Source organism: Cydia amplana, chromosome Z (assembly GCF_948474715.1).
Source record: "Cydia amplana chromosome Z, ilCydAmpl1.1, whole genome shotgun sequence".
Classification (NCBI taxonomy): domain Eukaryota; kingdom Metazoa; phylum Arthropoda; class Insecta; order Lepidoptera; family Tortricidae; genus Cydia; species Cydia amplana.
Window position 1 is genome coordinate 4382410 of NC_086096.1, and position 14793 is coordinate 4397202.

Below are 14793 nucleotides of genomic sequence, written 5' to 3' on the forward strand. Positions count from 1 at the left end.
AATCTAAACTAAAACAATTATAAAATCCCCTAAAAGCCAACACCTACACCACTTACAAAAGATCGCAAAAACATCCAGGGCTGGCTTTGCTTCCTTTGTTTTTTGTCCGGATACCCGTCAAATTCTGCTTTCCTTTGTCCATCCACGGAATGCGGAATGGTCAACACATGTTCTCGAATACCGACTACTCTACTGACTATTAACAATTAGAATCTCCCAGAATCAGATCGACTGTTTGCAAAATAAAATATACTTGGTCAACCAGATCTTGACAGTAGAAAAAGGCGGCAAATTTGTAAAATGTAGGCGCGAAATGATATCGTCCCATAGAAATGTTGAATTTCGCGCCTTTTTTTACTGACAAGATTTGGTTGTCCAGCTATAGTTTACTAATTTTACGACACGGATACGAGTAAAACGTACGAACGTGTCTTGCTATTTCAGTCAGTCTCGGTACCAAAAGTACTGAGGTTGACTGAAGTAGCATGACAGATACGAAGGTTTCTGAGAAAATACGATGGATAACAATTATGCACTACATCTATATATCCGTCAATTTTGTATGCATAATTATAGCTCCATATTCAGTAGTTAATCCTTTCCCATGTTAACTGTTCGTACTTATGTCCCATTAAACATAAGTTGGTTTCCATTTTCCAATGAATTTAACCTGCCTTTGTCTAAGGTTATCGCTCACTAATAAATAAGTAATAAAAATAATGACTCTAAATTGTAAAATTAAAATTAATTTGAAAGGTACCAACTCTAAGACGCCCTGTTAATTTTTTTATAGTATTCAGGCCTTTAAACTAGGTTCAGTTAAAAGGCATGAATACTTTAAAAAATATATCATAATCGCCACATGCCAATAATTATAACCATAAAATAAAGTTTTTTATTTATTCAAACATTAACCTAACTATTAACTTTCGTTTTAAACTTTTAATGTACTCAATAGGTACAGATGTAGTGTAGTAGTAGACCCGTTCGTATTTTGTCATGCTACTTCAGCCAACCTCAGTACTTTTTGTACCGAGACTGACTGAAATAGCAAGATGCGTTCGTACGTTTCCGCGATAAAACGATGGAATAGAATTATGCACTACATCTGTACCCTCTGTGCTTTTGTTATATCGATGTCTTTGTCACCATTGAAAGGACAAAAAACAAATGTAAGTTCAACGTGTGTTTCTCCGGAACTAAAACGCATCATTTTTCAGGCTTATGCGGCCAATCTACCAATCTAAATGTGCCATTTGGGCGGTAACATGTGGGCGAAAACCATTCTTTAATTAAATCTACAGATAATACCTATGGCTTTATATTTATATGAACATGTACTAGTTATTACCTAACCCTAATAGTGTCATTAAGCTATAATGTGTCGTGTTTACTGTTGTATTTGTCTATCTGTATACTCAATAAACTTTACTGTCAGTCAATTGTTTTTATGCGATTCCCATACTGCCCCCTTAAGCCAATTAGCGGTATTTCAAAAACAAAAATAGTTGAAAATGGAATTATAAGATAAAGATCTTAAAGTCTATGTTTGCATTAAATTTTGATTTGAGATACCGCTAATTGGCTTACGGGGGCAGCATAGAACACCTTGTAGTTTTTAAACGATTGTTAGCTACTTACTAAATGCTACTTATTATAATTATTATTTACGAAAACGTATGGTCTTTCTTCGTGTCTACGGTGACAATGCCGCGCTCGAAACGTCGAAAGTCATTTTAAGACTTAATTATACGCGATTAAGTCTCATTTTCCTAAATAACAATGTGTAAAATCGTTAAAGTTTAAATCTATTAATCCTAAATGTGTCGATTAGTGCAGCGTTAATAGATTGATTTGACTCTGTGCTACTAGCACACTCTCAATCGAGTGCGATGTTATTTTCGGCACTGACACCTGACCATCGGTAGACCTTATGTATTTACAATAAGGTTTACCTACACTCGTTAGTTAACAGTGTGTACCGTCGTACAGTCAAATAATTTAATTTCAGTACCATTTCGTACCTTGTCACAGTGAAAACCAATATGAAAGTCGCTAGGGACCTCAATTGACCTCATAGTCCTCATATACTACCTAAATATATTGTCACTGTGACAAGGTACGAAATGGTACTGAAATTAAATTCCTTGATCGTACAATCAGACACCTCTGACAAACGGGTACGTCACGTCACGATATCGAATGAAATTTACACTAGAGCCCGTACCATGAGTCACTGACAGTGTCAAAACTGACATATATACGCTATCGAGAACGTAATTTACTTTCTATAAATCTCGTCCGCACTAATATGCGAGTACGAGCGAGATGTATAGAAAGTAAATTACGTTCTCGATGGCGTTTATGTCAGTGCCAAACTGATGGTAGCCCTATAGGGGTACTTTACGGCCATGTTAGTTTTGACACTGTCAGAGTGACTCATAGTACGGGCTCTTAACTGTAATGGAGTCAAAAACGCGTCTTTAGCAGTAAAATGTAATAATCGTAAAAAATGCATGAAATAAGTAAGTTACAGAGACAAAGTGGCTTATTCAACCTTACATTTTGACATCAAAGACCTGACATCTTTTGAACGAACTGTCGTCGAGTAGGGCGCATCAGGCGCATGGTTCGTGTAAAAACACACGGCCGCTGCGACGCGTTCTCTTCTTTTAAACTTGGCACTAGCTCTTGGCTTTTGGCTTGGCTTGGTTCTTGGCTTTGGTCTACAGCGGAAAAAGCCGACTTCGCTATTATTTCAGAAACTTATCAGGCTTTACGAGTGTGGGTCCGCAAATAAAACTTACATGCTCCGTCTATGAGGTAAGTCATCTACGGTAAGTATTCGTAATCAGTGTCACAATGAATTGGCAGAAAAATAAACAATGTCAAATAGATTATGATTTGTTCAACACAAATAAGTTTTGTTATAATTCATAGTTAAATGGTGGTACCAAAAATCTGATTGAAGAATGTAAGTACCTATCTTATTTTAATTTCTCGCATAATTCGCGTATAGGATCTACTTCTTAACCCGAACGTACCTAGTGTACCTACGCTAATGAGTGAATCAGCAGTATTTTTAATACCTAAATAATCAAAAATTATCTTGTTTTTTACTTATCGCTTATCTACACTACACTACCTACACAGTGGAACACGAGACATTGCTTAGTTAGGTACAACCAAAGAGTAAAGTAAGTAAGGTTTTTGTACTAGTGGTCGACATGCTAATGCCCAATAGATAGCACCCTGCTGTCACCTCTATTGGCAATGACTTAAGTTTCAAGATGACATGTACTGATGGGACCGCGTCGAGCACCAGTACGTTTACCTTATAATAACAACGAAACAGAGCGATCAACCTGTATACAAACACAAACACGAATCAATATAAAGCAACATGTATACTCTTGAGACCATTGTATTATTCGAGTGCCATTATGAGGGTGACGTCTGTTGAAAACCCTCAATAAATAAATAAAGATTAAAACAAAACCTTCGTGTTATACTTACTCAGAATAGCATAGATATCTCATCACATAAAACAAAATGAATAGATTATTTATAATAGTAATTTTGTTTGCAATTTTATTGGTGTTCTGCGTGGAATTGAAGAAAAGAGTCGACAACCGAAATTCGACCAAACCAGTATCATATGTATTTAGACCTATTATACCGGGAAAATCACCATTACTACTATTTTTAGCAAACCAGAAAAACAGGACACCGAGCCAAAATCGCAGACTGGTAAAAGAGAGAAACACAACACACCTCAGAATACGACCATACAAGAAGAAAAGTTTCCGTGAGCAGCAATTATACAGTATGAGGATAAGCAACGAGATGGAAAGACTGAGGCTCATAGCTAAAGACTTGAAATCCTCATTTCTGTACAAATCGGGGGATGCAGACGAAGGAGATGACGGGGCCAAAAACATAATAAAAGAAGAAGCTGCTGAAATACTAGATAGTCAAGCGCAGGTTGAAAGCGAAACTGAGAAGGAGCAAAGAAATGCAGACAAGGAAGGAAATGATATCTGGCAAAAAAATGGGGAAGAGAATGAAGATAATGAAAAAAACGAAGAAGAACAAGAAAGTGATCATGAATATATAATATCTCTCGCATGGTAGAGCTGGCTCTGTATGGTACCTACGTAATTATAACTACGCTTATGTGACTGATTTATGAAAAATAATAATAATAGTATAATCAAATTTAAAAAGAAGTGGCGTGTACAACTTTATAAGTAATATAAATAAATGACGCATACGTGTATTTGTTAAAATTCAGTCAATTCATTGCATGTAAACTAATCCGGTGTCTCGCTATGGAGGGTAATTTATTTTACTGGCTTATCAAATGTTCTCAAACCTGTAAATGAACTGTGTGTTCATTTACTAGTGCCGTCAAGTTTTTTTTTTCTAAATTTAAATGTACCTAAATGTCATGGTATTAAGCACTAGATTTTACATGCCTAAATATGTATGAGCAATAAAAATGTGGCTTGTTCATTTATTACATTTCTAATAATTTAGTCGAGAGTGGAGGCCCTAAACGACGGCATTGCAGGATTGGTCCTTAGGACCGAAGGATGTTTAAAAAAAAAATTTAGGGCGGGGGGAGGGGGGGGGGCTCTCAACTTTAACTTTATATCTATATCATTTTAGTTACTAGTCCAAGTTTGGTAATAATAATAATAATGACACCATTCCGAAGTAAAAACACATAAAATATGAAAAAAATATACTTTTTATAATTCCTCTTCACGCTTAAACTGCTGAACTAATTTAGTTGAAATTTGGTATAAAGATGGTTTGAGTCCCAGGGAAGAACATAGGATACTTTTAATCTCAAAAATAATCCCTTAAGGGTGTGAAAAGGGAGGTGGAAATTTGTATGGGGATACAATAACCGCTGAACTGATTTAGATAAAATTTGGTATAGGGATAGTTTGAGTCACGGAGAATAACATAGGATAGTTTTTATCCCAAAACAATCGCTTAAAAATGAAAGGTAAGGTGTAGGATTGTATGGGGATCAATAAACGCTTAATCGATTTGGATGAAATCTATGTCTACATCTTTGATTTAGTTTAAAATGATACTAAACTTGACTTAGAACCTAAACTAAACATATTAATTATTAACCTCAGACGTCGCAGACGCTTAAAACCCCCCATCCCCCACATGAATCAAAAATCTGGGCTCCACTTCTTAAATCCACCCTTGGATCCTAAGGACCAATCCTGCCAAAGGAAATCTCTTGTTCACGCAACGCCGTCGTTGACCTTTTTATGTTCTGAGCACACTCAACTTATTCTTTGTTTGAACAATGTTGATTATTTTAAGCATTATTGGCTGAGCCAGACCCTTTTTCTTAAAAATGTTCACGTTAGCTAGTTTCCGAGTCCGTGACATAATAAGCTCAGTGTGCATATGCACATACCAGGCTAGACGCTTATCAATCATGATACCAAGGTATTTTGTGATATGACTTAAAATAAATAGTGTGTCGTGAGAAGTTTCGCAGTAGTTTTGTATAAGCACTCCATTCATTTAATACTAACGCAATGAGTTTCACCGGTAAAGTGGCCATCGTGACTGGTGCTGCCTCCGGGATAGGAGCTGCCACAGCCAAAGCATTGGCCAAAGAAGGCGCCAAGTTGACCCTGGTGGATAAAGACGAAGCAAAACAACAAGAAGTCGCCAAGCAATGCGAACAGCATGGCAACAAACCTCTCATCATCACAGCAGATATCACTAAAGACGAAGATGTCAGAGTCATAGTGAAAAACACTATCGTCAACTTTGGCCAGTTAGACCTGCTAGTGAATAATGCAGGAGCTTGCAGGACATCATCCATTTTAGAAGAACACGTTATGGAACATTTCGATTTCCTTATGAACACGAACCTGCGATCCATGGTATATTTGACGCACCTCGCTGCTCCGTACCTGATCAAGACTAAGGGTAACATCGTCAATACTTCGAGCATCGTTGCACTCGGCGTAACTGAACGTTATCTGGCGTATACAGTTACTAAGGCAGGTGTAAGTCACTTCACGCGCTGCGTTGCTTTGGATCTAGCTCCATATGGAGTGAGAGTGAATGCCGTAGCTCCGGGAGCCACCAAGACGAGCATATTAGAAAATTCAGGGGAGCCAAATGCGGACCAGGTGTGGGAGACATGGAGGAAAGAACATACTGCTTTGAAAAAGTTATCGGAGCCTGAAGAGATAGCAGATATAATTCTGTTCTTGGCCAGTGATAAAGCTAGAAGCATTACTGGATCGATGTACGTTTGTGACAACGGGTCACTCTTGATGTAAATCAACACATTATGCAGGAACTACTAAGGGTTATACACAAGGATAGGTACAATTATAATGGCTTTTTGTGCACTTTTACGATACAAATTATATTTTTCCTATAATATGATTATGGTTATATTTTTGTCTGGTTAAGGTCCTAAAAACCAGCGCCATGGCTAATTATCCTAATCATCGGCAAATGCTGAGTGGCATCCATTTTTGTGTTAGAATGTATTAGAATAAGATGTATTTGTAGGTTAACTTTAATTTTGACACCAAATAAACTATTTCTAAACTATACAATTTTATTAACTTATTTGGTAAAATTCGGAGATAAGGAACGAGGGGGAGGAGGGTGGTACATTTTTCTACATATATTAAAGTTTTTTGACTGTTAAAAAAGTGCACAGTGGATGATTACCTTTGTTGAAAAATTAAGACTGGACTACGAGTATAAGTCATATCGTAACTACCTACCTACCTAGTGATTATCTCAGTTCTCATAACAGTTGAATATCTTTAATGATATATTATGTACCTATATACATACAGTATGTGTAATTAATTACAGCCGCTACTTTTTTAAATGTATTTGAAAATAAATAAAACCGGCTAAGTGCGAGTCGGACTCGCGCACAAAGGTTTCCGTATCATCACGCATACAACGGCAAAAAATCACCATCACTTTGGGTAAATACTTAGATATTTATTTTATTCTGTTTTTAGTAAGTGTTATAGCGGGAACAGAAATACATCATCAGTGAAAATATCAATTGTCTAGCTATCACTGTTCATGAAATACAAACGGACAGAAAGACAGACAAACAGACGGACAGCGGAGTCTTAGTAATAGGGTCCCGTTGTTACCCTTTGGGTATACGCAACCCTAAAAAATCAGTAAATGCTTTTAGCCTAATTTATCTTCATCCGATCAATGATACATCTTTGCATCAAGCTAACGCTGCCAAGTTAATTTAAACGTTAACTTTCTATGTAAATATGACGTTAATAGTTGTACTTTGTCATTTCAGTCTGTGCAGAGCTAGCTTAGACGGCCCCTTGGAGCTGTTGCAGTTTCAGTGACGTTCATCTGGTTGTCAGGAGTGGCATTCCACAAAAAGGCATTCTACTTTGTCGAGCACGTAACGCGTATGGCTTAATATCTTGCAGAACACTGTATTATATAGCATTGAATTTAAATCCAAGTCATCAAATTGTAATCATGCCAAATAAGTATCGGCTTCTTAGTTTCATCTGAAGTGTTAAATAAAAGCGTCACGTAGGTACCCGACGCTGGATCGAATGCCCCAGAAGTTCGCAGACACTCGCACATAAGCTTTGTTACTAGGAGCGGTAGGTACTTTCTTGTTTCCATTAAAGTCATTGCCATTTTTAGGGTTCCGTAGCCAAATGGCAAAAAACGGAACCCTTATAGATTCGTCATGTCTGTCTGTCTGTCTGTCTGTCCGTCTGTCCGTCTGTCCGTCTGTCTGTCCGTCCGTATGTCACAGCCACTTTTCTCCGAAACTATAAGAACTATACTGTTGAAACTTGGTAAGTAGATGTATTCTGTGAACCGCATTAAGATTTTCACACAAAAATAGAAAAAAAAACAATAAATTTTTGGGGTTCCCCATACTTCGAACTGAAACTCAAAACATTTTTTTTCATCAAACCTATACGTGTGGGGTATCTATGGATAGGTCTTCAAAAATGATATTGAGGTTTCTAATATCATTTTTTTCTAAACTGAATAGTTTGCGCGAGAGACACTTCCAAAGTGGTAAAATGTGTGTCCCCCCCCCTGTAACTTCTAAAATAAGAGAATGATAAAACTAAAAAAAATATATGATGTACATTACCATGTAAACTTCCACCGAAAATTGGTTTGAACGAGATCTAGTAAGTAGTTTTTTTTTATACGTCTTAAATCGCCTAAATACGGAACCCTTCATGGGCGAGTCCGACTCGCACTTGGCTGCTTTTATTAATCATCTGTCAAAGAATATAACTAAAAAATATAACCAAGCTATAACAGTAATCGCGGGGATAGGTGAAAGAAAACAAGTAAAGCAAGTATTTACGTTTTATATGGAACATCCATTTAGTAAAGGATGTTTATTAGAACCGAAATATGCAACAGGAACTTAATATATATACAGTTCCGAATCGGAAACCCTACTGTTACTTGGACCTAACTGCTGGGATGCAGCAGAAGCTTAGTGAAGGTTTCCGAATCTAAACTATCTCTTCGAACGTGTTCCATTACGCTGGTGTGTAGATTTAGTCGGCTTATGAGTAGACGAGGTCTTGCTAGTGGGGGGCTCGGGGAGTAACAGCCCTAACTCGGTGAGAGCTTGCGTGACGCGAGGGATAAGCCGGTCAGCCCACCGCCACAGAGCGGCGTCGCGCACTGGCTCGGCGCGGTCTTCCTTGCTCAGCTCACATGCGCAGTTGGCGCGGTAGTGATGCAGGCGCGCCTGTGTAGTGCCCATCGGGTACTCCGAGCACTGCCCACCGATGCACGATACCGGATAGTGGTTGTGCAGTGCTAGCACGCGCCTCGTCTCGTGGAAAGCCTTGATTTTCGAGTCGAGTTTGGTCAAGTTGCGCGTGCGGTGGACGTGCCGCAGCATGTACATGTAGCGCGGCACATCCGGCGCCCAGCGAGGCGTGGGCTCTTGCTCGCCTAGGTAATATACATTTCGGGCTAAGTAGGAAGAGCACGACGGTTTCCCTGACACCGGAGCGGCTAGTGACGTCACGCGCTTCAGCAACGATTTCCAATCGGGGTCTTCCATCGGCACGATAACTTCATCGATATCCAACAATGTAAGCCAGCGATATTGGTACATGTGCCGGTACAGGCAGTCGTTGTAGGGCACCAATTCCATCTGTCGCTTCTCCGTCACTCTCTTCTTCATATATACGTGCTGCAGGCCCGGAAAGTTGGGCCGCCCGCCCGGCAGTGATCGGCGTGCTCTCCACTATCCCCCGCGCGCGGTAGTATGCGAGAACTTTGCTGATGTTGGGGTGGACTTGAAATTCGTAGAAAAATACTTTGTCGGCGCCGAACAACCGCACAAGCTCGATCCACTCAACGAGGCGCACGGATAGGTCCTCGTGGAGGAAGTCGAGCCCCTTGACACAGACGGCGAACTCCTTTTGCGTACGGTCGGGTGGCTCGTCGAAGTGCACGCGCAGCCAGTTGGTGGCGCGGTCGCACGGTCGCTCCACCAGTGACACGGCGACGGGCCGCAGCGCGCGCACGTCGGCCGGCAGCACGCAAGCCACAAGGTACGGCAGTAGCACGCCGTCGCGGTAGTTATCCCACACGCTGGGCCACATGCACACGTACTCGAGTATGAGCACCAGCACAGGGCTTGATCGTTCTTCGAACCAGAGCTGGCAGTATGTGAGTGTCGGCTGGATGCGGTCGTGCAAGGCCAGCAGGCGCACGCTGGGGCCAATGTGCGAGGCGTTTCGAGCATCAAGATAGGCGCCGTAAAGATGGAACACGCCTTGACTCGTGCGCAGCGTTTGCCAGTACATGTCGGAATACTCGAGATCAAACACTGAGGGGAAAGGCGCGCAGTCAGTTGACTTATAAAATTTGTTCTCTTCGTAGCGATGCTTGAGCCAGTAGGTGAGTGGGAGGGAGGAGAGTTGACGCTCTGCGTCGATGAGCAGATTCTCATCCCTTGGCTCAATTTCGGCGTCGTATGGCAACGGGGCCCGGGGCGTAGGCGTTGGCAAGGCAGTCGGCGCGCGCAGTAATGCATGCAGCCGTAGCCATAGCACGCACAGATTCGTCCAACACACCAGCAGCAGCAGCACGCGCACGCCGCGCTGGCCCAGCTGTCGCTGCATAACCCCTCACACACTCCTCTTCACCTGGAAAGTAATCATAATGATTAATGAAGTATGGCTAATAGGTATTACCCACTTTGATATATTGTTTGTCGCTCCATGACGTGTACACGATATTCTCTTTTAACTTAAATGATAATTAATTAATAAGACTACTTTTTGGTCACAAACATCAACCACTTTCCACGACTAGTAAATAAAGATTACCTATGTGAAGCTCCGAACGAAGTCAACGGCAGGTGATCGGCCCTGACACCATGGGTGTCGGTCGTCTTGAGTGGTACCACGCCCAGCTTCACCCCCCTGAGTGCTTTAGATATCGCCTGAGTACCAGCGTCATTGGCAGGGCGAAAATTAAGGAAAATTTAGAAGAGTGGAAACGGTTACCTACCAGATTTAAAACATCACATAATTTCAATTCAATTTTGAATAATATAATTCATTGGCGCGTACTTGGCGGGACTTCACGTCTCTGTCATACATATGTCATGATGTCATGGTCAGCGAGAAGTTTTAACGAGAAAGGTTGCTACAAATGTGTTTAAACCAAGTTCTAACCAAAGAGTAGTATAATATATATATGAGTATATGACCCTTATAGTTATATCTTAAAATGTTTAACACGTTCACTGAAGTAGGGATCTAGGGATCGAAATCGACTAACCCGTGCTAGACTCAATGCTACTACGCAAAACATTATAGAGTTACACCAAGATAAGTCTGCAACGATTTTGATAGCACACGCAGTGCAAGTGTTATATATACGTCATAATTTCATACCTACACAACGGGCCGGATTGCTAAAGTACAAGCTAATATTATTATTTTTATACAAAATATCTAATATCTTGTATTTTATTATGCAATAGGCCCCAGCTAGACCGGCATTATATTCAATACGTACTGGGATAAAATTGACACATATAGTCAGACTACGTAAGTTAAACTAAAACACATTATCTAATAAAGGATTTAACACAAATAAAAACAGACATAACTTGAGAAGCTCACTACAACGCCGCCATTGCGGCGATGCTAATCTGTCAGTCCTTGCCGCGCTATAGTGATGTGACCATTTCCAATACCGATTGTTGGGCTGCACTCGCGAAAGCTCATTCTCGATTGTCCCTACGTAAAATAGTAGGAGTAATTACAGGACATAACACACTAAACAAACACCTACACAATATGGGTAAAAAAGATAGCCCCATGTGCAGAGAGTGCATGGAAGAAGAGAAAACAACAAAATATATTCTCCTAGACAGTAAACAGGTAGAAGTATACAGGAGCAAACCTAGGGACTCTGTGCATACTGAGCAACCTAAGAACATTGCTAGGTTTTGTGGAGGAGATGGGGTGGTTAGAGTAGCGCTGCCTCGTTTTTCACGCAAAATAGGCTCAAATGGCATAATGGTTGTCGATTTGCGGAAAATGCCCAGCAGAACCAACTAACTAATAAGGAACAAATTATTGTGAATTAATTAATACCAATCCCTATTATTATCATCCTGTATGTAGGTATACCATGTGTATGAAACACATACTTACGAGCTCAAAACATTCCCGCCGTAGTTTCATTTAAAACAATGTAGAAGGCTCACAGTTGCGTCTGCGGAAGCACAAACGACTTCGCTGAGATAATGTACAGAGTAATACTATTACTATCCTTCATAGTAACCGTTTTATGTCTAGAAATTATAGACACAGACCCGAGATATTTAGCCAAGGCTTTCCGCAGTAGGAAAAAACCGAACCAGTTAGCCAAACCCTCTCGCAGTTGGAAGGACAGTAGACCGACATCGACAGTGCCATCTTTCTTCCGGCTAGCTTTGACTACCACCCGTGGTAATCGGTACCACAGGAGAAGACCCCCCGGAAAACGAAGGCGGCCTATGAAAATTAGAAGGAGACCTCATTGGCACCGGTACAAATACAAAATGCGCGTCGTCTATCCTAAAAGACATCGTAATCAAGGCAGACAAAGACCGTTGTATTACGATGGGTATGATAATTATGATTACAATAACGATGGCGGCAAGCAACCGGACTATAATGGAGGCAAGAAACCGGACTATAACGGAGGCAAGAAACCGGACTATAACGGAGGCAAGAAACCTGACTATTACGGAGGCAACCAACCGGACTATTACGGAGGCAAGAAACCTGACTATTACGGAGGCAAGCAACCGGACTATTACGGAGGCAAGAAACCGGATTATTACGGAGGCAAGCAACCGGACTATTACGGAGGCAAGCACCCGGACTATTACGGAGGCTATCCAGGGTATTACCAAGATTACCCAAGACATACGAGTAAAAAGACGACGAAGCGGACGCCACAACCCTCGCCAAAAGGGTTGTGTTTGATTGTACACCAAGCGGTAAATAAGCTGGATGAGTTCATTGGGTTCACTCCGCGGAAGCGCGTGTGATTTTTTTGTGAAATACTCTTAGACAAACTGTTTAGACGACAACGGTTTCACTCACTTGAATTTTTAGTCGCTATTGGCGACATGTTTCGGTCCTCTTAGGGCCACGTCGCAGTCATCGCACTAGCGTCTTCCGAGCGTCGGCGTCTAGTCAGCGCTATGAAAAGTGGTATCTGAGCGCAGTTGCGCCAACGTTGCGTCGAACAGCAGCCAAAGACTTGAGTAGACGCCGACGCTCGGGCGACGCCAGTGTGGGGTGTTCCTAAGTGTGGCTGATGGTATTCACATTAGTGTTTATTGCGAGTTCATTACCTGCTACTTGATGTGTTAAGTGGCAAATATATATCTAGCAACACGCATTGGTACCTATGTGTAAACGGCCCCAATGTGAAGGAAACCTGTTAAATTTTATCGGCCTAACTAAAATATAATACCTATTTGCCGGGCGCTGCTGTAATGGCTCCTCTACACGTTGGGCCAACGCCGGCCACTCCAAGGGACGCATTTATGCGTTAGAGGGAGCAAGTTATATTGCTAACTCATTCTACCGCATGGCTGCGTCCCTTGGAGTGGCCGGCGTTGGCCCATCGTGTAGAGGAGCCATAATACACATCGGCATGCGCGTTAACTCCTCTGCTATCACAATGCTAGAATAAATAGTCTATTGTCTGCGCCTTAATATTGGCATTCCATTTTGTGTATATCTACAGGATGTATCAGTATGGAAAATGAAGGCAAAATGCAAATTAGTTACCTCTCCCAGCGTACCTATATCTCTATTCTCTAGCAATACGGAGGGGTACACAGCCAACGTTTAGGCTCAATGCCGCAGGCGGAGGTTTTAGAAGGGGTATTCTTTTTATAACAACGTTTATATGTTTTAGTTTTTTTTTGTATTAGTCTATGTGTGTGTCCCACTGCTGGGCAAAGGCCTCCCCTCTCCTTTTCCAATCCTCCCTGTGCTGAGCAAGATCCCGCCAATCCTGCTGGAATGCATCCAAGCTGTTATTTAAAATATTAACTGTTATTAGCTGTTATATAATAATATTAGTTTAAATTATTTAGGTAGTTTTTTAATATGTTTAGTTTATAGTTAGTTTTAATGTTTTTTTTTGTTTTACCTACTTACTTGATAAGCTTAGCTAAAAAAATGTATAGATTAAGATACTATTTAAGTTTATGTCCAGTCAGCTGCAGATATAGTTGACCTCCTCTACAAACAAATTTATATTAAGATGGGGTCAGTTATTTCTGTACTTAACGACTTCTAATAGGGTTCATAACACACTCGTATTTTTATGCTTTTCATTATGTAGCAATCACATCACGATTTAGGGTCCTATCCTAAAAAAATTGTCTCTTAAGGATCGCATTCGGTACCAGTCCGCCTGCAGTCTCTGGTCATATCGGGCAGCCTGCCGTCCTAGGCCAATAACGTCTGCCAGCCAGCAATGGTCTGGTGCCACATCTGCGACTACATACTAGCAGTTGAGAGCCGCACAACGTAACTACGTTAAAAATTTAAAGGGCTATATGTACTGTAAAACGTTGTACGATTCACGTAAATTTTTATATTTCGCAGTAAAATAACAAATTAGCTGTCCATTCATGCTTATGCTTTTAATATGGGCCAAAGTTATTTTATGTCGGGTCAATGTACATTCTCATTAACAATTTGTAAAAAACAACGTATTTTAATAATATAAATCCGCACTCAAAAATTTTTGAAGCCGAAAATCTTAGCTTATAATTAAATAATCAAAATAGAATGTGTTTTCGTTTTTCTGCAATTCATAAGTCATCACCCTGTATGCGTCTAAGAAATCGAGCTAGACACTAGTCTAGCTCGATGACATAAGTAGGACTTACATCATTTTTTTGATCATGAAAACTCAGTAACTAGCAAGACTTCAAGACAGACGCGTTTTAGTTAACTCCTCAACTGTGCGTTTCTCCAGAAACTTTCCGCTTCCCATAGCTAAACTGAAATCGACGTTCGCCTGCAGTATTCTCGGCCTTCAAACCTTCAAGAAAACAGCGTGCTCTCATCTTAAAGGCAGGCAACGCATTTGCTGCCCCTCTGGCATTGCAGATGTCGATGTGCGACGGTACTTACTTATGATCAGGCGATTTGTCTGCTCGTTTGTCTCATAAAGCATAAAAAAATTAAGTTATTATAC

At 40.7% G+C, this 14793-nt stretch overlaps 1 protein-coding gene, 1 long non-coding RNA gene and 1 pseudogene across 2 annotated transcripts in view; 1 reads left to right on the forward strand and 2 right to left on the reverse strand.

The window, feature by feature from the left end:
* The window catches only part of LOC134660964 (uncharacterized), a 383074-nt gene that overhangs the window by 3620 nt on the left and 364661 nt on the right, over positions 1 to 14793 (reverse strand). The gene's annotated exons all lie outside the window — the stretch shown is intronic.
* Positions 5573 to 6332, forward strand: LOC134661578 (uncharacterized oxidoreductase TM_0325-like). Its single transcript, XM_063517707.1, has one exon. The coding sequence runs from the start codon at positions 5574 to 5576 to the stop codon at positions 6330 to 6332; it is 759 nt and encodes a 252-aa protein (XP_063373777.1). The 5' UTR covers position 5573.
* LOC134661580 (uncharacterized) lies at positions 8540 to 10184 on the reverse strand (annotated as a pseudogene).